Source organism: Salvelinus sp. IW2-2015, linkage group LG30 (assembly GCF_002910315.2).
Source record: "Salvelinus sp. IW2-2015 linkage group LG30, ASM291031v2, whole genome shotgun sequence".
Classification (NCBI taxonomy): domain Eukaryota; kingdom Metazoa; phylum Chordata; class Actinopteri; order Salmoniformes; family Salmonidae; genus Salvelinus; species Salvelinus sp. IW2-2015.
Window position 1 is genome coordinate 18,974,824 of NC_036869.1, and position 26,723 is coordinate 19,001,546.

The following is a 26,723-nucleotide window of genomic DNA, read 5'->3' on the forward strand; positions in this document are numbered from 1 at the left end:
CGTTGGTTGCTAGGGGGGAATGGAGGAATGGGGAAGAGACTGCATGTGAGGAGGAGGGGGGGGGGTGGATTATTATGGTCTGTATGTTGCAAGGTAACTATGCAGAGTGGGGGAGGGGTGAACGTGTGTGGGGTTATTATGGGATGTCTGCCCCCTGATCTCTTTGTGTGTGTGCGTGCGCGGGTGTTTAGTGCGAGAGGGAGACGTCGTGTGCAACATAAGAAAAAAGACTGCATTTTAATTATTGTAACTAGCTAGTTATTGTAACCTAAAAAGAAAAACATACCGTTTCGTTGTTTCTGGTTTCAAACAGTGGAATCATTCAACTTGTGAGTAACGTTACTGTAGTTTGTTGCATTGTTTCTAAATGTATTTGTGTCAGACCTTTTATTATCGAAATTAAACAAATTTAAGTTAGTCATTTATTGAGAGTTATATTTTGGGATGATTAGGTGAATCGTGCTTCTGAACCTAGCCTGTGTGCGCTAACGTTAGCGGGCTAACTAACCAAGTGTGGGACGGAAAACTAGTAGCAAGCTAGCCGCACGATGATGGCATGTCAAATGGCTAGCTAGCTATATGTAGCTAGCGAGACTACGCATAGATTGAAATGCTGATAATCTTGAGTAGCCTAGTGCTGGTTGAAACAATTGGCACCAGAAATTGTATTTTACCTACTGAGGCATTCCATGTATTTACATTGTTCAATAAACGAAACCAGTCAAGAATATTCACTTCTGTTTTCTTTTTGTCTCTTATTTCCACCTCCTTGCCGACCTGTCCTCCTTGACTTCATGCTCGACCTGGACGGACTGAAGACTCGGACAGGACTCGGGAGGCAAAACGGATTTAAAAACTTTATTTAGCTAGTTAGCTAACTACATTTAAAGTTAGCTAACAGTATGTCTGGAAGCGAAGAAGATAGGGATGATTTTGGAGCCCCGGAGGATCGGTCTTTAATGCAAGGTAGGACCACTTCTACAAATTAACGTTACATATTCATTGCAACGAAATTGATTTATCAACATTTGCTGTACTTTATGTAAATAATACGGGGTAAATCGTATAACTAGGCCAAATATACAATTTATGGCTGTGTACTGTCAACAACTAACATTTTATGAATAGCTATTGTATCTAACTGGTAACGTTAAGCTAGTTGATGCTGGTTATGGTTAGCTAACTTGGCTGGTTATTATGGTTAGCAAACTTGGCTCTAGTTAGCTAGCAGCATTATCACAATTTCTTATGTAGCTGGCCAACTAGTTGTGGAAAAKTGTTTTAGCCAATTAAAGTAAGTTTCTGAAACAATGGACATCAGTCTAAGCTAGATGTTAGCTGGTTAACGGAGTGACTAGCTGGTTAACTAACTAGTTGGCCAGAGGCTAGCCTGGCAAGCTAGCTGGCCGAAGCTAACTTAGCCTAGCTTGCGTGTGCTAACAATGCTAACGTTAGTTAACGTTTTGGTTTCAGTTGTTGGATTGCTTAAATTTAATTTCGCCAAGTGTTTTTCCATACCTAGGCAACTGGCACAACTTAAACTTTGAGCTACTAAAATCATGCCGACCCACCGGCATATTCTTGCGGCCTAGCAAATATTACGGTATTTTTACGTGCGGATGACAAGATGGAGCCAGCCAGTTAGCTTGAAAGATGGCAGATGACGACGGTGGCTTTCTCCTCCTCTATCGAGTGGTTGGTAGCGCCGCTTTTGCGTGGTAGAAATAAATGCTGTGTATACAGTTCTGGAAAATGTTAACGGAATTTGACATATAGCTAGCTAACTATCGTACAATAGTTGGAAGTACAATAACTTTGTTTACACAACAACAACGGATTCGGATATGAAGGCAATGCATATTCCATTAGAATCTTTGAGGGGGGGAAGTTAAGGCGATGGAATTTTCTGATTTTAAACAATATGCGTCGCCAGGCCTCCTTTTAGATAGTAGCTAACTAATATAATTATTAAACCACTTGCATTCATTTATAGAAATGATCACATTAAAATGCATGGATGATTTATTTTGGTAAATTCTATTAGCATAGCTAGTGATTTTTATTTTCTTTGCTTTCAAACCTCTCACATGTGGAAATCATTGACCATAACCTTACTCAAATAAGAATAATTACTTGGAAGGGGCATCTTTTCCAATTTGTTTGTGGGAAATCACATTATGGAATTGAGCTAACTGGAATTGAACTTAATCGAGATAATGATGACATGGCAATCAGATGGCATATAATTGGTCATCCAGCCCAGCTCATTTTGACCTACAGACAGCTTATCACATGTCAGACCGTTGCCACTTTGTCTTGATTTCAATGCCAAAGTCTATTTGCTTAAATGTACCATGAGTAATTACATAATAGGCTTTGAACTCCATTCCATATGACTTTGCAGCTACCAGGATTGCAAGGAACGGAGGATACCTAGGATATTGAATTTTCATTACAGTTATGGGGGGTAGGTAGTAGTTGCAGCCTATTTGAAATCTAGCCAGCTAAGTGACATGGTGGCGGCTCGGTTCTATTCTCCGAAACCATAATAGAGCTCCCCAGCTTGTAGTTCTAACCCGGAAATGAGTTACCTTTGCTTCGTTCGGCCATTCCTATTGGGAAAGAATGGGATTTTGGGATAAATGCCGAAAATGTCTGAAGTTAGCACATGCTTACGGGGTCTTGTACATTTTGTTCAATGGTATAATATCAGTCAGATAACATGACCTTTATGAATTATGAAGCATTTGTGTTTTTAAAAAATGACATAAAAGCTAATGAGGATTCTCATAGAACAAAACATATAAGATCTCCTAAGCCTGTGTTTAACACAGACCTTGTTTTTGGTGTTTATCCAAAAACCCTACAAAAACATMATTCCCCCACAGGCTTTGTGCAACAAACCATGGCAAAATTGGTGCCTTCCAAAAGACGCCTTTGCGATTTCTCTCTATTGTATGAGGGAAAGGGGGATACCTACTCAGTTGTACAACTGAAATGTGTCCTCCACATTTAACCCAACCCCTCTGAATCAGAGAGGTCCGGAGGACTRCATTAATCGACATCCATGTCTTCAGCCTCTGGGGAACAGTGGGTTAACTGTATCTCTCCGGGGGAGAATGACATATTTTTACCCTGTAAGCTCGGSGATTCGATCCAGCAACCTTTCGGTTACTGGCCCAACGCTCCTACCTGCTGCCCCCATTAATGCACATGTTTATGGGCTAATTTGCAGTGAAGTTTTCACTTTGCAAAGATGCAATCCAAAAGAAATTGCTATTTTGTCATTTGAGTTTTAGGCAATAGTATGGGAAGAAAAAAAGCAATCAAAGTTTGTCTTAGAATTTGAGAGAGAAAAACAGACATACACACGTCAATATCCAGGGTCATGTGGTTAGCTTTGTCTCTGACCTCCATTGCAGATGAGGAAGAGATGTCAGAGAATGAGGCCCCGAAGGTGAAGAAAAAGAAGAAGGCCAAAAAGAGCCGGGAGAACAAAAGCAGCAAGAGGCGAACCTCTCGCAGAGAGGTAGGCTACTGTGATATGTCCATGTCTCTGTCATATTTGTACATTGTTAGGATGCACCATGTCTTGTTTGCTGTCGGTCAATTGGCCCAAAATTTCAAACATTAGCTTCTAGACCAAGAAGGCAGGTAAAATACTATACTGTATATTTTTACATCCTTTCCAGAGGAATTGTTCAGGGACCCCCATTATCTCCGGTCAGTTAGTGCATTGTTAGTCTTTCATTGAAGGGACACACCACCTGTCAGAAGACAGTGGGCTTACTCCTAACCCCCCCTGTGTCCCCTCCAGGATGTGCCTATGAGCTCCCCCGAGCCCATGGAGACCCCCGAGGTAGACCGAGACGAAGAGCGAGCGGTGCCCCACTCGGACAGCGAGGGCAGCGACTACAACCCGGGGAAGAAGAAGAAGAAAAACAGGGGGGGCACTTCCAAGGAGAAGAAGAGGAGCAGCACCAGCACTGACAGAAACGGTGGAGGAAAGGACAAGAGGAAGGACCCTGAACCCGAGGAAGAGGAGGATGAGGACGATGATGACGATAGCTCGGTAAGATTTAGTTTGAGGATGGAGAGCGTTTTGGAGGGGGTACGGTATTAAAGTTGACAATACTACTATGTTGAGAGTAGACTACCATTAGGGTGCCTGGTAGAGGTATTTGCACTTATGTAATGACATACTATCACTGTGGCAGCATAAAACTACCTGCCATTGATCCTTTGTCAAGACAAACACTTGGCACATGGTATAACTGTATGCGGCATCAAATAACCGTTAGTCGCCAATGCTGGCAGGAAAGTGCTTTGTCCAAAGCTGTGCGAGAGTAAACTTAAATATATATATATATATACACCTAGTAGCTTTTACGGAAACGTTCATATTTATTTTTTTTCCATCTAGGAGCCTAAGACATCGTCCCAGCTCCTGGATGACTGGGGAATGGAGGACATTGACCACGTCTTCAGCGAAGAGGACTACCGCTCCCTCACCAACTACAAGGCCTTCAGCCAATATGTCCGGTAACGAGATTGTCCTTATCGATGCTTGCGGCTTAAATAGTATGTTAAGCTTTCTCTTTCTTTACCCCTTTAAACTTTTGCTCACTCAAATATTTGTATTTTTTTGTCCTCATTACTCACCATCTTCCCCATCTCCCCCAGACCCCTCATCGCGGCCAAGAACCCCAAGATTGCAGTGTCCAAGATGATGATGGTGCTGGGCGCCAAGTGGCGTGAGTTCAGCACCAACAACCCCCTGAGAGGCTCCGCCGCCGCCAACGCCGCACTGGCCGCCGCCAACGTGTCTGCCGCCGTGGACAGCATGGTGGCGGAGGTCGCGCCCCCTCCCGCACCCACCCCAGTTGCCGAGCCCCAGCTACCGCCCGCCCCGCCTCTGAAAAAGGCCAAGACCAAAGAGGGCAAAGGTCCAAATGCTCGTAAGAAGTCCAAGCCGACCCCCAAGCCCGTAGAGAAGAAGAAGGTGGCTACAAAGAAGGTGGCCCCGCTCAAGATCAAGCTAGGAGGCTTCAACAGCAAGAGGAAACGCTCCTCAGTAAGTGTTTTCACTTTCTTTTTCTCTTCTCCTTTCTTGCTCTCTCTACATGTCCCACATTTGCAACCATTTCTTCCTCATTTTCTCTCCTTGCACCTGCTTAGTAGTGATGGAGGGGGGGGGAAATCGGTAGTTAAGGTCATTATTTTTGACGATGTATTTTTTGACAATATTGCAGTATTATTTTTGCAATTGTTGGCTTTACCTGCACCAAAACGCCAGTGTTTTCCCTTCATAGCTTGTTCCCTATTTTCTCTTTAAATAGAGAGCCAATTTTTCAGTACTTTCATGTCCATGACTGACCATAACTCATCTTCACATGGCTCTCTTGTCCCTCTGCAGCAGACATATGGTGAGCAATATGTTTGGAACATCGTATCGCAATAAAATCACAGTATCGAGTCTCAATACATAGAATCGTGAGAATCGCAATACTTCGGTGCCGATACGATATGTATCGTGATAATATTGTATTGTGAGGTCCCTGGCAATTCCCAGCATTACTGTTTAATCACCTCTTTCTCGCTCATTTTGAGTTTCTTCGGTTGTCATTTGGCAGAGGCGTTCAACCTAGAGAATAATTTCTCCTGAAAAATATGTTTCTAACCCTTCTCTCTCACTCCCTCTGTGTTCCTATTAGAGTGAGGAAGATGAGCCCGACGTGGAGAGTGAYTTTGACGACGCCAGCATGAACAGCGTGTCCGTGTCGGACGGCTCCAACAGCCGCAGCAGCCGCTCCAAGAAGCCCAAGAGCAAGCCCAAGAAGAAGAAGGGTCAGTACTCTGCAGGTGTGTCTCTCTTCCATGGCTGTGATACAGTATGTCTCAAGCCCAATAAAAAAGTGGTCTTGAGTTTCTAGACTCCATAGCTGTAGTTTGTGCATGTCCAATTGGCCATGACTTAGTCAGTACCACTGAGTCACTAGAAGATTATTTTCAGTAGGGCAGTATCCAGCATCTTCTTCCTTTAAATAGTTTGACACCCGCTGACACATTCAGTAGACAAGCTCTTCCGTCAGAGCATTGATACATATCGGCTATGAGATTGAGATGCTTCCTAATTTCAATTGCATATGAAGTACTATCCAACTACACAGTAAAAGGGAGAGACAAAAAAATATGCGCAATTCCATAATGTTTCATTCTACAGCACTTAATAAACATTATTCATTTTGGTCATACATTCTGATAAAAATATGCGTTCCTGCTGTGCATTCCTTACAATATGTAACAGCTAAAGTGTTAGTGTTCCTGGTATTTCTTTAAGGGTGCTTGTCAAACAACAACAAATGTTGAAGAGGCATTCCTCTTTTGGAGAAATTTCTATCTATACTGAACAAAAATATAAACGCAACATGTAAAGTGTTGGTCCCATGTTTGATGAGCTGAAATAAAAGATCCCAGAAATGTTCCATATGTACAAATAGCTTGTATATCAAATTTTGTGCACAAATTTGTTTACATCCCTGTTAGTGAGCATTTCTCCTTTACCAAGATAATCCATTCACCTGACAGGTGTCATATCAAGAAGCTGATTAAACAGCATGATCATTACGCAGGTGCACCTTGTGCTGGGAACAATTACAGGYCACTCTAAAATGTGCGGTTTTGTCACACAACACAATGCCACAGATGTCTCAAGTTTTGAAGGAGCACGCAATTGACATGTTGACTGCAGGAATGTCCATCAGAGCTGTTGCCAGAGAATTTTATGTTCATTTCTATACCATAAGCCGCCTCCAACGTCGTTTTAGAGAATTTGGCAGTACATTCAACCGCGTAACCTCGTCAGCCCAGAACCTCCACATCCGGCTTCTTCGGATCGTCTGAGACCAGCCACCCGGACAGCTGATGAAACTGGGTTTGCACAACCTAAGAGTTTATGCACAAACTGTCAAACAGTCTCGGGGAAGCTCGTCTGCGTGCTCATTGTCTTCACCAGGATCTTGACCTGACTGCAGCTCGGTGTAGTAACCAACTCAGTGGGTAAATGCTCACCTTTGATGGCAGCTGGCACGCTGCAAAAGTATGCTCATCACGAATGAATCCTGGTTTCAACTGTACCGGACAGATGGTATACAGAGTGTATGGCGTTGTGTGGGCGAGTGGGTTGCTGATGTCAACTTTCTGAACAGAGAACCCCACCGGCACAATGGGGTAATCGTATGGGCAGGCATAAGCTACGGAATGCACAGAGCTACTGTGACGATCCTGAGGCCCATTGTTGTATGATAATGCACGGTCCCATGTCGCAAGGAACTGTACACAATTACTGGAAACTGAAAATGTCCCAATTCTTCCATGGCCTGCCTACTCACCAGACATGTCACCCATTGAGCATGTTTGGGATGCTCTGGATTGACGTGTACGACAGCGTGTTCCAGTTCCCGCCAATATCCAGCAACTTCGCACAGCCATTGACGAGTGGGATAGCATTGCACAGGCCACAGTCAACAGCCTGATCAACTCTATGAGAATGAGATGTCGCACTGCATGAGGCAAATGGTGGTCACACCAGATACTAACTTGTTTTCTGTGACCAACAGATGCATATCTGTATTCCCAGTCATGGGAATTTCGTAGATTAGGGCCTAATGAATTTATTTCAATTGACTGATTTCCTTATATGAACTGTAAGTCAGTAAAATCTTTGACAGTGTTGCGTTTTTATATTTTGGTTTAGTTTGAATTGCTCTCACGCACTTTTCTCTTATTCCCTCTCTCCAGTCGAGGAGGACGGTGACGGCTATGAGACGGACCACCAGGACTACTGTGAGGTGTGCCAGCAAGGAGGGGAGATCATTCTGTGCGACACCTGTCCCAGGGCCTACCACATGGTGTGTCTGGACCCCGACATGGAGAACGCCCCAGAGGGCATCTGGAGCTGCCCACACTGTGTGAGTGACACCTTCCTAAGCTCTGTGGAGTACGTGACCAGGGAAAAATGGTACTGGTTAGTCAACGAGAATGTCTGGCCAATTGGAGTGCTGAAAAAAATCGGAGGAAATTGCAGAGGGTAACAATGAACTATTCATATTGACCAGCATTGGTCAATGATCATAATCTACTAGCGAGTAGTACTATGGTATATGCTGGTACTATTTGAACTCAAATTTCTCCAGTGAATAATTGTCTTTGCTCCCTTACCATTCAACCAGTTAACCCTTTCCCTTTGCACTACTACCATTCACGTGAACCCCTTTCCTCCCTCATCCACAGGAGAAGGAGGGCAAACAGTGGGAGGCGCGGGAGGATGGCTCAGAAGAAGAAGAGGAGGAGGTGGAGCCCGAGCCGGAGGAGGACGACCACCACATGGAGTTCTGCAGGGTGTGTAAGGACGGTGGCGAGCTGCTCTGCTGYGACTCCTGTCCCTCTTCCTACCACATCCACTGTCTCAATCCGCCCCTGCCTGAGATCCCCAACGGAGAGTGGATCTGCCCCCGCTGCACTGTGAGTGAACCAATAGAGTGGGACCCAGAGGGTGATTGACATGGGGCACAGACAGTTACAGAGGGTGAAGTGAATTTKTGACCCACCGTCTCTTTTCAGTCCTGTGTAGCAGAATTAGAAATGGAGTACAGACACTGAGCTTCGAAATGGCATATCATACACTGTAGTTAGAGGAAACATGGGGAAGTAAAGCTGCTTTAAAAGTTAATGAACATATAGTCCCATTTTGGAGAAAAGGGCAGCAAACATTTTGCTGTGATTTTCACACTTGCTCTACATTAATCCTTTGCAAACATATTTAGAAAAGGAATACTTTAATCARGTTGCCAAAATGGATTCTCTGAACATTATCTCACCAAACTTAGGAAACCATTTACAGTATTACATTGCCTATTGTTGTMAAATAAATAAAAAAGGTTATCTGTTAAGGTAACCTTTCACATTGAACATCTGCAGCGCTGTTCTTTGTCTACACCCATGTAGCATCGTTCACACCCTCTAAAGCCTCAGATCGACCTATCCGTCTCTTGACGAATTCACATTGGAACACGCGAATGTGGCCATGTCCAAAAGCAGTGACTTAGTGCTACTTTAACTTCAAGTGGTAAAGGTAGTAGCCTACCATTTAAGTAACGCATAAGGCTTAGGTGAAAACTATCTAGACCTAGGCCTATATCATCAGATCCTTTTGAGTAACTTTGGTTCRGGTAATGTTATGATGTGAACAAAGGAATCTAGCCTGAGAGCATATTTCTGTCCTGCCTTTTGGAACAGGATATGTAATGTCCATGGCCTTTTCATTGCAAAAGTCCTGACGTTCTCAAAAATATGTTTGCCGGTCTGTGTCCAGTCCGGGGGACGCTTTCACATTTCCGGGAGGAAGGACGTCAACATTGCACAGCAGCTGAAACCTGGTTCCATCTGAGTGAAAGCTCCTTGGCTGCAACACCAGGCTCCAGACAATTCAAGCTGTAAAGGAGGAAAGCAGACAAAAGTAGACATTAAAAGCTTGCATACTAACATTCATTGACCCCCAAGTCCAAGCAATAAGCTCAAAGTGCAAAGACAGAATAGCTGAAGTGTTGCTTTGTCACCCKYSATCATCTCCTTGTACTGGTGGCGGAGAGCAGGTTTATGCTGRAAGTCAAATTCCAGAAAAATAAGTTAAAATGGGAATTCATGTCCTATAGCTTGTTGTTGACTGCTACAACTGTACTACCAATGCCCAGTACACGCTTAACCGGCTTCCAGCCAACAATGGTAATTAGCTTAATTAGTTAGCATAATTACCAGTTGGCTAGATATAAATGGTATTCGTTAAGCAAGCCAGTTAGTTGAACATGCAAAAAATTACCTCAATCTATAATCCAATAGCTAGCTAGTTATTTAGCTATCGTTTCATCCAACTTAACATTTGTCCCAATAACGTACCTTGGGGGTTTGATTAGCTTGCTAATCGATTAGCATTCGTACCACAGTGGCTATTTTTGGTAGCTAGCTAGTTAAACATCAAACTTGCATACATGAAAAAGATGAAATCGTACATGCCTTAACACATCAGCAATCAATATTACTGTAACAGCAGAATGCAACTGCTGAGCTAACTGTCTTAATGTTGCTTCGTTCCGCAATGAGCCATCTGTAAACAATGGCTCGTTGCGGAACGAAGTAAGCTATACCGGTACATGTATGCAACTGTTTAGCTAGCTAGTACAATAGCTAGCAATAAGCAACTTTTTGATACAGTTGAGACAGTAACGCATGTACATGTAGCTATATTTTGGCATTTTAACTGTAGACTCTTTATTGGTGTCTGGCGACTGATTCACGGCAGACTGAATCACAGAAGACAGAGCTGTGTGAATACCAGCAGCTCTATTCAGGACAAGACTGGTATTGAAAGTTGTAGCTACACTTTGCGTGTAGTCCATGAGTAAATCCAATGGATATTTCAAATATCCGCGGTAGCAGAGAGAGAGCAGGATGTGCCATTTGACAGAGAAGACTTGAGTGACAAAATTGACCTTTTCTCGTGAATGTCCCAGCCCCTCGTTATATCAACCAATCATGGCTAGGCAAGATTCTGCATTTTTTGTGTGTGTCTAAACAGCTTTTTGATTTCATATTTTATTTATTTTTTACAGATTACGTACTGGTTTGTTATTAAGGCACATGAAAGTTCAGATRTTCAAGAAGGCATTTCTGCAGAAGATATACGCATTTTGATGARAATGTTGTTGTTTTTTTACATTCAAATGCCACYCCTGTGAAGTGTGACATACGGGTCACATTTGACTTCCCAAATTGAWACCTAGCCCCTACGGTCTTAGGTAGTGAATGGGAAAACAAAACGACTAAATGGTTGAATGCCATGTAACAATACCTATCTGTAGGCAAGGAGTTTTCACCATGTCATTATGATCAGTTGGTCATGAAAAGTGAATGTTTTTTAAATTCTTTTGACCTATTCATTGGATCTCCCCTCTTCTCAGTGTCCACCAATGAAGGGCAAGGTGCAGAAGATTCTGACGTGGCGCTGGGGCGACCCCCCTCCGCCCACGGCCATCCCCCGCCCCCCAGATCTCCCGGCTGATCAGCCCGACCCCGCCCCTCTRGCCGGGCGCCCTGACAGGGAGTTTTTCGCCAAGTGGAGCAACATGTCCTACTGGCACTGCTCCTGGGTGTCTGAGCTGCAGGTATGTACGCACATACACACGGGCATGGGGGAAAAAATACTTTACAGGCAATCGCACTCATACACAGCTACCCTCAGTTGGTTTATTGCACAGCTTTTTCGTTTCTGTCGCACACTGAAACAAAAGCGTTCAAACAAAGACTCTCTTCTTTCTCACTCAAATTGATTAGAGAAGAGCTTTAATGTCACAACCACGTTTGGGAACACACACTTCCCCCTTTCACCCACTCTTTCCCATCTCCCCAGTTGGAGCTGCACTGTCAGGTGATGTTCAGGAACTACCAGAGGAAGAACGACATGGACGAGCCTCCTTCAATAGACTTTGGCGAGGGCGATGAGGAAAAGAGCACAAAGAGGAAGGCCAAGGACCCGCTCTACGCCAAGATGGAGGAGAAGTACTACCGCTTCGGCATYAAGATCGCCTGGATGATGATTCACCGCATCCTTAACCACAGGTCAGACGAGACTCRAGGACTGGCTCCTAAATGTGATTGAAATGTGTTTTAGTCTCATTGAGAGTTAACATTTCCAAAATAGCAGCAGATTTTTAGCTGCCAGGCCAATATAGTCGTGCACTTTGTAAATAGTGTCTAGTCGGGAGTTTCCCTTCAATGGAAAGGAGAACTCCCGCACGCACCCATGATTACCTCTGCATGTGTTTGTCAGGTGAAGGGTTTCCCAACATGGTGCAATTCTGACATTGGTCAAAGCGATAATTTAAACCAATCCGTTGCGAATACCTACCGGATGTAATTTTCAATGTTGCTAACCAAGTTTTGCCTGTTTGTGCGCTGCAGTCAGGACAAGAAGAACAACATCCACTACCTCATCAAGTGGAAAGACCTCCCCTACGACCAGGCCACCTGGGAGGCCGAGGACATGGACATCCCCGAGTTCGACGTCTTCAGACAGCAGTACTGGAACCACAGGTCACTAATGCATGGTTGCACACCTTCTCTATATTGCGTAGATGAACTGGAGAAGTTTCTTCTTTCTCACTTTGTCTGTTTTACGAGGGTAACAGTATTCTCTATCGGTTTGTTTCATTCAGGGAGCTAATGATGGGCGATGAGGGTAAACCAGGGAAGAAGATGAAGGTGAAAGGCAAGACGAAGAGGTTGGACCGGCCTCCTGAGAACCCTGTCGTTGACGTARGTGGAGTTGTAACTGTTATTGGAGTCTTATGTCTTTTTATGAGAGATGGTTTCTCTTGATTTAGAAGATATTCCTGATTTATCATCAATTGTTTCTGTATATTACTGTTAAAATGTCCGTTTAGCTTCTTCTGCAGCTCTAAGTTGTGCCAATCACATAAATCCCGTATGGTGCATATTTACTGTATAGTGTGTCTTGGCTTCAACGGTAATTAACTTCTCACCCCCCCTCTTCAGCCCACCATCAAGTTTGAGCGGCAGCCTGATTACATAGACAGTACGGGGGGCAACCTGCACCCCTACCAGCTGGAGGGTCTCAACTGGCTGCGTTTCTCCTGGGCACAGGGCACAGACACTATCCTGGCTGACGAGATGGGTCTGGGCAAGACTGTGCAGACTGCCGTATTCCTCTACTCACTCTACAAAGAGGTATGGGGTTCAATGTGCATGTATTAGAGATGATAACTTTCAGTTTGAATTTTCAAATGTTAACTATAGCTTCTAGCTTTTTATTTATTGATTAATGTCATTGTTTATTAAAAAAAAAAAAAAAAGTTAATAAAATCAAGGCCAAAATTTGAAGTGGTAGCCATTAGTTTGAGAGAAACGAAATGCTAACTTAGCATAGTTCCCTTGGCAGCCGTATAAACCAATACCAGCCCAGCCATTTTGTATAAATCAGGTGAAATCTGACGACATTAAGCTTGAGCTTTGTGTCAACCCTCTTGGGGGGTGATCACATGGAGACTACTGCCACCTATTGGTCGGAGTGTAGATTGCAACGCCTTTGACAACACCATGTATTTACATTAGAATTATAGATGTTTGAATGTTACATGACAAATTATATTTCTTTATTAAATTAGCTGTTGCACAGTTGGTGAAGCATGGCATTTGCAACACCAAGGGTAGTGGGCTAGATTCCCGCTGGGGCCACACATTAAAAAGAAGATAATTTGTATGGCACTTTTTTTCTTTCCACCCTCACAGGGTCACTCCAAGGGCCCGTTCCTGGTGAGCGCCCCCCTGTCCACCATCATTAACTGGGAGCGAGAGTTTGAGATGTGGGCCCCGGACATGTACGTGGTGACCTATGTAGGAGACAAGGACAGCAGAGCCGTCATCAGAGAGAACGAGTTCTCCTTCGAGAACAACGCCATCCGCGGAGGCAAGAGAGCTTCTAAGATGAAGGTGAGAATGAAAGTGGGAAAGTGTGTTAAAATGAAAACTGATCAAATGTACTTTGTTGATTTTAAACGACAGTTCTAAAGTTAGTGTTCTGTTGAAGTAAGGAAGTACTTGCTTTGTCAATATGTCACGATAAGCTCACTCCTTCAATGATATGCTGGTGTGTGTGTGTCACGTTTTTAACCGTCCCCGTGGCCTTGTAGAAAGACTCATCGGTGAAGTTCCATGTGCTGCTGACGTCGTATGAGTTGATCACCATCGACATGGCCATCCTAGGTTCCATAGATTGGGCCTGTCTGGTGGTCGATGAGGCCCACAGGCTCAAAAACAACCAGTCCAAGGTGAGAGATTAGAGTTGACGACTCCTATAACCTGTCTACGGTGAGGGCTTAAAGAGCTTGTGCTAGGGAGGTAGTTTACCTGTTATGTGCAACATATTCCCTTTATTCAGGAAAAATATCAATTTGGAAGTATAAGGGTATTGAGGCATCYCAAATTTAAATGTCTTGTTATTTGGATATCCTGATTTGTATTAAGTRCAATGAAACTCCACCTAAACTGGTATGGCTGAAGGTACCATTGAGAAATTCATGTGTGCCTTTTTTAGTTTAGTAACAGGTTTCTCTCTCTCCGGTCCAGTTCTTTAGGGTGCTGAACAACTATCCTCTCCAGCACAAGCTGCTACTGACCGGTACACCTCTACAGAACAACCTGGAAGAGTTGTTCCACCTCCTCAACTTCCTCACGCCAGAGCGATTCAGGTGTGTGTACACATTCTGACCCCACTACTCTCCAAACATTACTCCCCACTCAATCCCAACGACCACTTCACGTCACCTGTATCACACCACGCGCATCTTAGACCAGCTATTATAGAGTTAACCGTTACTTACTTCCCTGCATYTTCCTCTCTCCGTGTAGTAACCTGGAGGGTTTCCTGGAAGAGTTTGCTGACATCGCCAAAGAGGACCAGATTAAGAAGCTGCATGACATGCTGGGACCCCACATGCTCAGGAGACTGAAGGCTGACGTCTTCAAACACATGCCTTCCAAGACGGAGCTCATCGTCAGGGTGGAGCTCAGCCCCATGCAGAAGTGAGTGAACGTGGGAAAGGAGGGATAGGATGTAGTGAAGAGGGTAAATTGAATAGTGGTAACCCACATTTATTGGCTAAAAGGTGATGTGATCAAATATATAGTTAGAATGATTAGTTATCTTCCCAAGACTACTTAATTAAACACAGTCTTCCCTTGGGATACTCATGAGAACTTTACAATAAAATTGGACTGGGGAAGTGGTATTAAGTGTTTCTTATTTCCTCATCTTTTTAGGAAGTACTACAAATTCATCCTCACCCGTAACTTTGAGGCCCTGAACACACGAAGTGGTGGGAACCAAGTATCCCTTCTCAATGTGGTGATGGACCTCAAGAAGTGCTGCAATCACCCCTACCTCTTCCCTGTGGCAGCCATGGTACGACCCACATACCAATGTTGTTGACTGAGAATGGACCATGCTATTGTGATGGATAAGTGTGTGTGAGGGGGGGTTGTATTTGCAGTTTTAGATATAATATGCATTATAACKTTAGTCTTTTGCTGTGAAGCTCTATATAACTGAGGCTCTGACTCTTGATTGGTTCCCCCAAACAGGAAGCCCCAAAGATGCCCAATGGAATGTACGACGGCAGCGCCCTCACTAAGTCTGCCGGGAAACTGACTCTATTGCAGAAGATGATGAGGAAGYTGAAAGACGGAGGGCACAGAGTACTCATCTTCTCTCAAGTTAGTTACCCAACACTCACATTTTAAATACTTTATTTGAATTCACAAATCGCATTACATCTTGAAGAATTCAACCATTTCAAAGATCTTGGAGACAGACACTTAAAGACACAAAAAGCACACAGACATACACATGGACACTGCTTACCCTTGTAGATTATTTTATAGATTGTCGTTTATTTTGCCTCTCGTGCATCAATTTCATTTGTTTACTCACCGCCCATTCACTCCCTCTGTATTAGATGACCAAGATGCTTGACCTGCTGGAGGACTTCCTGGAGAACGAGGGCTACAAGTACGAGCGTATCGACGGCAGCATCACCGGGGGCATGAGACAGGAGGCCATCGACAGATTCAACGGTGAGGCTCACCCCACAGACTTCGTCATTCACACTCGACTATATCACTGTGTATACTGCAGTTTCAGAGTGAGTATTATATAGTTGAGTCTTTAGAGGTATATGTCCTATCGTTGTTTGATATTGAAAGTGATTGATATAGATAATAGCTGATGTAGAAAGCTGGGTTTTTTCTGGATCAAACGGGGGCTGTGGTGGTGGTCGGTGCAGCTGAATTTGTTCCGGTCCCCGGGCAAGAAACAGCCCCATCTTGGTGGTGCAGATAAAAAAAAATGTTTCCATTACTGCAATTCTACATGTTTCTCCATGAAGCTGACATTTTTTGTTGTTGCTGTTTTGAAGCTAATTTGCTGCAATTCTATATATTTTTCCAATGTGCTGAGAGAAAACGTTGGTTTTTTAAAGCACATTTCCTGCAATTCAATGCATTTTGCCATGGCTAATGCTGTGTTTTTATGCTCAAACATAATTCCAAAATCAATACTCCTGAATTCATTGGGCCTATTGCAACCATGGACGGCCACTAGATTATCGCCATGGCCCGACAAACAGTTCTTGTGCTGACATTTCTTCCAGAGGTAGTTTGGAACTCGGTAGTGAGTGTGGCAACCTAGAACAGACAACTTTTACACGCTTTTGTTCTGTGAGCTTGTGTGGGCTACCATTTCACGGCTGAGCCGTTGTTTCTCCTAGACGTTTCCACTTCACAGTAACACAGGCCTGTGCAATTCCAGTCCTCGGGGGCCTGATTGGTGTCACACTTTCCCCCCATCCCAAGCAAACACACCTGATTTTAAACTAATAGCATTTTTAACTGAAGATCATGATTAGTTGGGGTTAGGTGTGTTAGCTGGGGTTGGGGTAAAAGTGTGACACCAATCAGGGCCCCGAGGACTGGAGTTGCCCAGGCCTGTGAATAAAAGCACTTACAGTTGACCGGGGCAGTTCTAGCAGRGCAGAAATTTGACGAACTGACTTGTTGGAAAGGTGACATCCTATGACGGTGCCATGTTGAAAGTCACTGAGCTCTTCAGTAAGGCCATTCTGCTGCAAATGTTTGTCTATGGAGATTGCATGGYTGTGTGCACRTTTTTATACACCTGTCAGCAAATAGCCGAATTCTCTAATTTGAAGGGGTGTCCACATACTTTTGTATCCATGTTTGTGTATATGTTTAGTGATTTTCGTCTGAGTGGTTGATCTGTCTTGTTCCTTAGCCCCGGGGGCGCTCCAGTTTGCCTTCCTGCTGTCGACAAGAGCTGGAGGTCTGGGTATCAACCTGGCCACCGCCGACACAGTCATCATCTACGACTCAGACTGGAACCCTCACAACGACATCCAGGTATCACACTTGGAACCATCACACATAGGCCAAATCAAGTCCTAAGGACTTAGAGAATTTGATTTGTTTAAGCAATATGGTGGAACTTCCACCTAGCCTATCAGGGCAAGTGGAGCTATTACCATATTGCTTACGCCTATCCAATCAGATCTCCACACGTGTTTAGCGGTCGATTTGGGATTGGGCCATTACCGTTTCCTTGTCCTCCATATCAACTTTATTAAGGTGGTTGCRAGGATGAAAGGTTCATACAGTTTCTCTGCCTCTGCCTCATCTCAGGCGTTCAGCAGAGCTCACCGTATCGGCCAGAACAAGAAGGTGATGATCTACCGCTTCGTCACGAAGGCCTCTGTGGAGGAGAGGATYACTCAGGTAAAGAGCCTGTCCCCTCTCCCGCAACATCACAATGACCTCTTCACAACGTGTAACAACAGATCTGTATCATAGAAATTATACTTTCTTGATGGATCCAATGAATGTTGTTTGTGTGTGAAACAGAGCCTTGTCTGTCAGCTCTACTCATTTAATTTCTATGGCCTAAATGGGCTGAAAGAAAGTGCAGGCATTGAAATGTTCCCTCCCTCACCAGGTTGCCAAGAAGAAGATGATGTTGACCCACCTGGTGGTGCGTCCTGGTCTGGGCTCCAAGACGGGCTCCATGTCCAAACAGGAGCTGGACGACATCCTCAAGTTCGGCACGGAGGAGCTGTTCAAGGACGAGCTTGGAAAGGGGGACAAAGAAGGTAAACATGGAGGGATGATGGATGGAGTGGATAGTTGTTCATCTGTCAGATCACCAGTCATTTGGCTTGCAAGTGAGCAAACAAAATGTCTTCTTCTTTTTTACCTGCCCACAGCAGGTTACTGGAAGCGTGTTGCAGGTGAACAGAAAACGAGCAAAGGCCAGCAGATACGAACAGTCAAATAAGCTGATAGTTTGTTGTTTATTACTTATTAGTGCTTATTAGGTGAAATGTTCAACATTTCTATCATGTCTCCCACTCCCCCCCACCCCCCCTAGAAATGAATGGAGMATCTAACCAAATTACACATGGTTTTAGTTCTGGGTAAACCGAGATTAAAAACATCATAATGATGTATATAACAGATTTGGTTCAAGATTAAGTTTATGACATTTTATTAACTGGGTGGTTCGAACCCTGAATGCGGATTGGCTGACAGCCGTGGTATATCAGACCGCATACCATGGTTATGACAAAACATTTATTTTTACTGCTCTAATTGCGTTGGTAAGAAGTTTTATAATAGCAATAAGGCACCTCGGAGGTTTGTGATATATGGCCAATATACCACGGCTAAGGGCTGTGTCCAGGCACTCTGCGTTGCGTCTTGCRTAAGAACAGCCCTTAGCCATGGTATATTGGCCATATATCACACCTCCTCTGGCTTTTGCTTAATTATATCATGGCATTGTTAAATAATTGTTTCTGATTGGCTTGAAGGGCATTCTTGAGCATGCATATTTGACCAATAACGCATGGTTGAATTCAATGGCTATAGAACATGTAAGAATGAACTATGTTTGAGCTGCTTTTGAAAGTAAAAGTTGAATTGAAAACATTGGCATTGTTGAATTCGATTTTCATAATGACAAGCTAGGACTGATGGTTTGGTTAGCTAAACTAGCAAGTCTGTTTGATAACCACGGCAACTACAGTAGCTATCTAGTAAACTTGCTAGCTACTTCAGTAGATGTTGAACACATTTCTACCTGCAAATGTGTTCAATTATAGCCATGGTATAAAAGGGATCTTCAACMCGGGGCTCTATGCGTCGTTCATTATTTTCCCTAGAACGTTGATTATCCCTTACATCGGGGTTTTCCCAAACTCTGTCCCGGGGGCCCCTACTKGGTGCACGTTTTTGGTTTTTGTGCTAGTACTACACAGCTGCTTCAAATGATCAAAGCTTAATGAGTTGTTTATTTGAATCAGCTGTGTATTTGCTAGGGCTAAAACCAAAACGTGCACCGAGGAGGGGGGGGCAGGACAGGGGTTGGCGAAACCCTGCCGTACATGATGATGTTTAGAACGTGTGCTGATGTTTTTAGATGGAGCATGTCCATAATGTAAATGTGATGTCCCCCAGGTGAGAACAAGGAGGAGGACAGCCAGGTGATCCACTACGATGACATGGCGGTGGACAGACTGCTGGACAGGAACCAGGAGTCCGAAACCCCGGAGGAAACGGAGATCGGGAGCATGAATGAGTACCTCGGCTCCTTCAAGGTGGCCCAGTACGTGGTCAAGGACGAGGAGGAGGCGGTAAGCGTGTTTGTTGGACATATATGCCACTTAGCAGGCGATTTAGATCCAATTTTAAATTTTTAGGAAGTCGACTCCTATGTGGCTTTGTTGTAGCCCAGACGTGTGTGTGTGTGTGTGTGTGTGTGTCTAATTTGACACAGTCACCCAAGCAGTACCGGAGCACCAAGTCAAGGTTTTAAAAAAAGGCTCCTTAACAGCTTCTACCACCGAGCCATAAGACTGCTGAACAATTCATCAAATGGCCACCCGGACTATTTACATTCGACCCCCCCCCTTTGTTTTTATACTGCTGCTAATTTCTGTTTTTTATCTATGCATAGTCACTTTACCACTACACTACATTTCACAAATGACCTTGACAACCTGTACCCCCCCCCCCGCACACTGACCCAGTACCGGTACCCCCCCGCTGTAATAGCCTCGTTATTTATTCTTATTGTTACTTTTATGAAATGTTTTACTTTAGTTTATTTGGTAAATATTTTCTGAACTCTTCTTGAACTCCATTTTAAGTTAAGGGCTTGTAGGTAAGCATTTCACAGTAGGGTCTACACCTATCGTATTCGGCGCATGTGACAAATATAATTTTAGATTTGATCGATGAATCACCTTTTGTCTCACTCACTCACTCACTCATATTCCTTCGCTATTGGCTCCCCTCAGGAGGAGGAAGTACAGAGGGAGATCATCAAGCAGGAGGAGAGTGTCGACCCAGACTACTGGGAGAAGCTTCTCAGGCACCACTATGAGCAGCAGCAGGAGGACCTGGCCCGCAACCTGGGCAAGGGCAAGCGCATCCGCAAGCAGGTCAACTACAACGACGGCTCCCAGGAGGACCGAGGTAGTAGACGGGGTAACGACAACAAGCGCCAACGCCATTATTTACTTACTTACATGTTTTTGTGTGTGTGTGTCCCTTTGTGGATGTGTGCAAGGGAAGGCATGGAGGTATGCAGTGTGTAGGAGCATGGAGGTATGTACCTGTGTGAGCGTCACCGGTGAAACCTTAGTAACAAAGTGGTGTCCGGGGCTGGTTTGAATATTCTTTACCTCCTGCATGAGGCATGCCTCTCTGTCACAGTTGTGTTGGAAATGTTGAATTTTAATCCAATTTGCATTACCTCACCATTTCAGCAAGGCTCTGTGTCAAACCTCAGAAAGCCTGGTAAATMTTCACATATGTGATATTCTATCCCCAACAACAATCCAAACTATTCAGGATTACATATGATGAGCAGATATGTTCAAGTCCTTTTATGTTGGAATGACCGCTTTCCTTAATTAACTTTTGACACCTGAATACAATGCATTGCAATGGTGTGGACTACTCTACCCACAATGCATTGTAAAGGCACCATGATCTCAGGCTCCTCGCCAAGAGGAAGCAAATGCCGGCACCCGCCCCACAAACTGTACTCTTTTATTCTAGTCCCCTAAGAGATAGTTGGAGTGTGTGTGTTGTGCTTACTTGGTTTGTGTTTATTGTACCCCTTCCCTCTTTTGAGTTGGGAACCGGTGCCTTTTTCCCTGCCTGCTAACTGTAGACATACTAGATTAACCAAAGTCCCACGTGTGGTTTGTCAGCTACTCCCACTCGGGCACTGCGTGTATTGTGTGTAGGCAAGTTGAGACATCACCCCATATCTGTGACGGTGGTTTCCTGCTAGATCTCTGTACTTGGTCTGTTTGTCAACCTTTCACTCAGTCTATTTCCTTGTAGAATCTCCCCCCCTCTTTGAATGTTAATATATTTTTTAAGAAGTTCAAAGACTTTTCTGGRCTGTGTACTGAAATTGCTCCCCGTGTCTTTTTCTGTCTCGAAGCAGATTGGCAGGATGACCAATCGGACAACAACTCTGACTACTCTGTGGCCTCCGAGGAGGGTGACGAGGACTTTGATGAGCGGGCAGAAGGTAAGCGAGAGTGTGTGGACAGAGATTGTGTCCCTGTCAGTGGGGTTTACAAGAGCGCGCGCGTGTGTGGTTTGTGAAGCTTAAGAGAATAACTTTTCATGTTTTCCTTTTTTCTGGCGGTGCAGCCAACTCTCGCAGACCCAACAGGAAAGGCATGCGGGGCGACAGGGACAAGCCACTGCCCCCCTTGCTGGCCAGAGTGGGAGGCAACATTGAGGTCAGCTGTCAATGTCCATCAATCACTGCACTCTGAACCAATGCTCTGCATGATTCTGAATGTGTTTTCAATTTAGGTTATCTACAGATGGGCCTACCCACCACTTGTCTCTGACATTCAATTGGCTTGTATAGAAATAGTTAGAGGTTGGGGGTCGATCTGTAAGACTACCTGTTAACTCGACACTAACACTGTCTGGTGTTCAGGTGTTGGGCTTCAACGTTCGCCAGAGGAAGGCCTTCCTGAATGCAGTGATGCGTTACGGGATGCCTCCCCAGGATGCCTTCACCACCCAGTGGCTGGTCAGAGACCTGCGCGGGAAAGCTGAGAAAGAGTTCAAGTGAGTAACTAACATGTTATAGTGTAAATGGTAATGCCCTGATATTTGTTGAATTTGTCCCTTTTTTTTATACATCAGATCCACTCATCTCTCTTCCTTCTTGGTCTCTCTCAGGGCGTATGTCTCACTCTTCATGAGGCACCTGTGCGAACCCGGCGCAGATGGAGCCGAGACCTTCGCCGACGGCGTCCCACGCGAAGGGTTGTCGCGGCAACACGTCCTCACCCGCATCGGCGTGATGTCACTGATCCGTAAGAAGGTAAAGCCCAGTTCCTGTTTGGGATAGTCGATCAATTCAACTGTCATACTTTTTAAGTCAAAGTCTTAACGGTATACTGGTCTCATGATCATGTACGACCCTGTGTTTCATTATCTGTCCTGGCTGCGTTCTGACCATGTTTTGGACCAGGTCCAGGAGTTTGAGCACGTCAACGGCCAGTGGTCCATGCCCTGGATGATGGAGCTGGAGGAGAGTAAAAAGGCTGCGGCCGCTGCATCTGGAGCCCACCCCGACTCCCCAGGGAAGACCCCATCCACGGGCACGCCTGCAGACACACAGCCCAACACACCCGCCACAGGTACAGACCGCTACGCCCTCTTCCACAACCCTCTCCCTGATCCCTGCTCTTTCTGCATTCCTTATGGACAATCTGTCTTTCTCTGCTGCCGCTGCAGCTGCAACCCCCCCCATTTCTGCAAGTAGACCCTCTCCTGCGATAATGCTTTTAACCCCTGTTCTCCTCTGTGTGCTCGACCCTCCCCAGCCCCCAAAACTCCCTCCACAGGCACACCCGCAGACACGCAACCCAACACGCCCGCCCCAGGTAAACCAACTGCCCCACCTCCACACCCTCTCACTGTTCCAGGACTCTGACCCATGCGCTGCTGCTATGCTGGTTTTAGTGAAACCACCCTAGATTAAGAGTGCTTGGTGTGTAAAATGTGTAACTGTCAATCAACGCTTAGAGATGTGGAAGGTGGATTAAAGAGGATGATCTGTCGGTTTAGCAGACGACCCTTCAAGGACTGAGGACGCCGTGAAGGATGGTGAGAAAGAAGAGAAGAAAGACAGTGAGGGGGAGAAGGAGTCCGGAAAGACGGAAGACCCAGAGGTAAAGAATTTGATCTACATTGGTCAATAGACTAGAATAGGGCAATGGATAACAACCAAAGCCACCCAATGTATCATACCTGTACATTGGGTATTGATACTACAGTATATCATTGTTGTGAAGTCGGAGATGGAACTCCTTTTCCAGAATGGTTATACTTAGTTAGTTCTCTGTGCTTCAGGCTCTAATGAATCTAGCTCTTTCCCCTCTCTTTCAGATAATTGCGATCCCTGATGAGGGTGAGAAGACCCCTTCCCCTGAAGAGAAAGCAAAGGAAAAAGAGGAAGAGGAGCCCATGGAAACAGACGAGCCTACCAACGGAGAGGCGGAAAAGAAGGATGGAGAGACTGCGGAGAAGAGTGCTGAGGTAGGAGAGGGGACCAAGTCTCCAGCAGCGGAGGAAAAGACGGACGTGTCGGAGGTCAAATCTGAAGACTCTGAGGCCAAAGGTGAACTTTTCTGTCAATGTCATAATAGAATATGGCTCAGTACTATTTTTCCCATAGTACCATTTCTATTACACTTGTTTGCTAATGTCTCCCCCTCTTTCTCTTCATGGATTTGCAGCAGAAGATAAGAAAGAAGAGAAGATCGAAAAGATGGACACCACTCCTGCCTCAGAGGAAAAGAAAGGTAGCTCGTCCATCATTCGCTCTCGTTTTGTCCCTTGTCGATCAACAAACTGCAGTAAGAACATACTGTAGGTTCGGTGCCTTGGTCGATATTTGGTCAACGTTTCTGCTTCACGCCATTCTCTCTTTGGCCCCATTTTTATTTGTTCTGTCTCGTTCTGTCTGCAGAGCAAAAAGAGGAGAAGGATGGAGTGAAGGTGGAGGAGCCGGCCAAGCTGCAGAACGGGGACAGTGTGAAGGAGGGAGCGGCGGCCGGAGTCAGTGAGGAGAAGAAGAAAGCCAAGACGAGATTCATGTTCAACATCGCCGACGGAGGATTCACAGGTAAGAGGACTGGAGAGTGTCGAGGGACACGCATGCCCAGATCTCAACTCCGTCTCAACTGAGTTTTGGTTGGTTTCAAACATGGTTAAGCGCTACTCTTGGACTAAACTGCATTTTCAATAGTCTCAATTGTTACAGGGAATCACTAACAATCTCTTCTCTCTGATACAGAGCTGCACTCCTTGTGGCAGAACGAGGAGAGGGCCGCCACCGTCACCAAGAAGACCAACGAGATCTGGCACCGTCGCCACGACTACTGGCTGCTTGCTGGCATAATACAGTATCCTTTTATACCAGTGTTGACTTACTAGGCTGCCCACTGTGGCTCTTTGCAAACAAACATTAGGACGGCGCATTCCAACTGACAGAACTCAATGATTTACTGTCAAGTCTTTCTCTTAAACGTTTGACCGGTACAACACCATCATTGGATTGTTGCCTCCAGGGTGGACTGCCTGTAGCATGATCTGAACATTTCTATGAACAGCTTCAAGTATAAAGGTCACATACATTAGGCCAGTATTGGTCATAACACAAACAGTGGGGCTTGTTTTGTTTTTCCCCTTGACTCTGGCGCCCCCTAGACAYGGCTACGCGCGTTGGCAGGACATCCAGAACGATGTGAAGTACGCCATCCTCAACGAGCCCTTCAAGGCTGAGATGAACCGAGGCAACTTCCTGGAGATCAAAAACAAGTTTCTGGCCAGGAGGTTTAAGGTACAAAGTCCTTTATTAGCCATTTATCCTTTTTATGAGCGTCATTTCTAAGCCAACTCTTCTAGTACAGTTGTTTGTCAGCAGTTCTCATTTTCACTCTTATAATATACAGGTTTGTTGTGCTCCGTGTACACGCCGCGCGTTTTGTATTCATGTATTTTCAACCACCCCTTTCCTTCCCCATTTCCTTTCCTACCCCATCTCCTCTTCTCTTCCCCTTTCCTCTTCCCCTTTCCTCTCCTCCTTTCCTTCCCCCTCTCCTCCTTCCCCATCTCCTCCTTCCCTCCCACTAGCTGCTGGAACAGGCCTTGGTGATCGAGGAGCAGCTGCGCCGGGCGGCCTACCTCAACATGTCGGAGGACCCTTCCCACCCCTCCATGGCCCTCAACACGCGCTTCAGCGAGGTGGAGTGTCTGGCCGAGTCCCACCAACACCTCAGCAAGGAGTCCATGTCGGGGAACAAGCCCGCCAACGCCGTCCTGCACAAAGGTAGCTAGCCAGCTTGCATTCGCCTAGTACGYCTGAGTTCGTTAGGGCACACTAGAAATGTTTGGGGCAAAGGAAAATTTAAATTAAGTTGTTCTGGGTGATACCTTCCCATTTTTTAAATTTTGTTTCTGAGTTTTTTCCCGGCCATTTTGTGCCTACTGAACGTGACCCTGTGCAAAGGAATGGGAAGGATAATCTCTTTGCTGACAACAGACCATAATACGTTATCAACCTAACCTAAAGTACCTTGAGGCTTAGTTGAAGATTTAAGTTGGCAAGCACTTCCAGGTTCTCACTCTTTTCCCTCCCAGTGCTAAAACAGCTGGAGGAGCTTCTCAGTGACATGAAGGCAGATGTCACCCGTCTCCCGGCAACCATCGCCCGGATACCCCCCGTCGCAGTGAGACTCCAGATGTCCGAGAGGAACATCCTGAGCCGCCTGGCCAGCAGAGGCCCCGAACCACAGCCTCAACAACAGCAGGTAAGCGCTCAGCCCAAAGAGGTGTGTGTGTGTGTTTTGTTCACGAATCTTGTCACGCTTTGTAATGTGGATTGTTCATTTCTCTTTCTACAGATGTCGCAGCAGTAGCCTGGCTTAGGCTTGCCCCCCCCCCCTGAACCCCACCACCTCTACATTCCTGATCGGCACAGCAGGCCCAAGCTTGAAACCACGGCTCTTTACATATATATACATACATACATATATATATATATGGACTTGCAGCGTTTCTACAGGCTGACCCTGGACACTGTGGAAATGATAGCTATTTTATTTTYTTTGTTTTTTGACTTAATATTATTGATATGTTTTTTTGGGACCTAAATAAAAATGTAATAAAGTATTGTTTATTTTTGTGAGATTGGGGGGGGTCAATTGTATTTGTCACATGTGCCCCAAATACAACAGGTGTAGTAGACCTTACTGTGAAATGCTTACTTAAAAGCCCTTAACTAAAAATGCAGTTTTAAGAACATATTTACGAAATAAACTAATGTAACACAATAACGAGGCTATATACAGGGGGTACCAGTACCACGTCAATGTGCAGGGGTACAGTCAAGGTAATTTGTACATGTAGGTAGGGGTAAAGTGACAGCATAGATAGTGAACAGTGTGTGTGTGTGTGTATATTATTTATATATATATAATATATATATATATTACAGTGGGGAGAAACAAGTAATTTGATACACTGCCGATTTTGAAGGTTTTCCTACTTAACAGCATGTAGAGGTCTGTAATTTTTATCATAGGTACACTTCAACTGTGAGAGACGGAATCTAAAACAAAAATCCAGAAAATCACATTGTATGATTTTTAAGTAATTAATTTGCATTTTATTGCGTGACATAAGTATTTGATCACCTACCAACCAGTAAGAATTCCGGCTCTCACAGACCTGTTAGTTTTTCTTTTAGAAGCCCTCCTGTTCTCCCACTCATTACCTGTATTAACTGCCCTGTTTGAACTTGTTACCTGTATAAAAAGACACCTGTACACACACTCAATCAAACAGACTCCAATCTCTCCACAATGGCCAAGACCAAGAAGCTGTGTAAGGACATCAGGGATAAAATTGTAGACCCTGCACAAGGCTGGGGATGGGCTACAGGACAATAGGCAAGCAGCTTGTGAGAAGGCAAC

The 26,723-nt window shown here is 44.9% G+C and overlaps 1 protein-coding gene across 17 annotated transcripts; it reads left to right on the top strand.

Moving 5' to 3' along the window:
* Positions 1–148: 148 nt before the first annotated feature.
* LOC111954698 (chromodomain-helicase-DNA-binding protein 4) lies at positions 149–25,918 on the top strand. Of its 17 annotated transcripts, none has more exons than XM_070436160.1 (42): positions 149–329; positions 819–966; positions 3,423–3,529; positions 3,818–4,072; positions 4,424–4,542; positions 4,684–5,074; positions 5,715–5,862; positions 7,801–7,970; positions 8,293–8,523; positions 11,016–11,219; positions 11,465–11,673; positions 12,016–12,147; positions 12,270–12,369; positions 12,610–12,801; positions 13,363–13,563; positions 13,764–13,901; positions 14,200–14,321; positions 14,482–14,655; positions 14,893–15,034; positions 15,214–15,345; positions 15,588–15,705; positions 16,922–17,046; positions 17,326–17,418; positions 17,636–17,789; positions 17,904–17,927; positions 19,156–19,331; positions 19,998–20,187; positions 21,158–21,247; positions 21,373–21,464; positions 21,671–21,804; positions 21,919–22,063; positions 22,214–22,382; positions 22,569–22,628; positions 22,816–22,916; positions 23,134–23,365; positions 23,484–23,549; positions 23,717–23,872; positions 24,044–24,152; positions 24,457–24,589; positions 24,883–25,078; positions 25,390–25,559; positions 25,653–25,918. In XM_070436160.1, the coding sequence occupies exons 2-42, from the start codon at positions 903–905 to the stop codon at positions 25,665–25,667; spliced, it is 5,979 nt and encodes a 1,992-aa protein (XP_070292261.1). In that variant the 5' UTR covers positions 149–329; positions 819–902; the 3' UTR covers positions 25,668–25,918. The 17 variants fall into 17 exon arrangements, with proteins under 17 accessions (XP_070292261.1, XP_070292260.1, XP_070292259.1 ...); XM_070436159.1 differs by having other exon boundaries at positions 21,158–21,246; positions 21,363–21,464; XM_070436158.1 differs by having other exon boundaries at positions 21,161–21,246; positions 21,363–21,464; positions 22,813–22,916.
* The last annotated feature ends 805 nt before the right edge of the window (positions 25,919–26,723 follow it).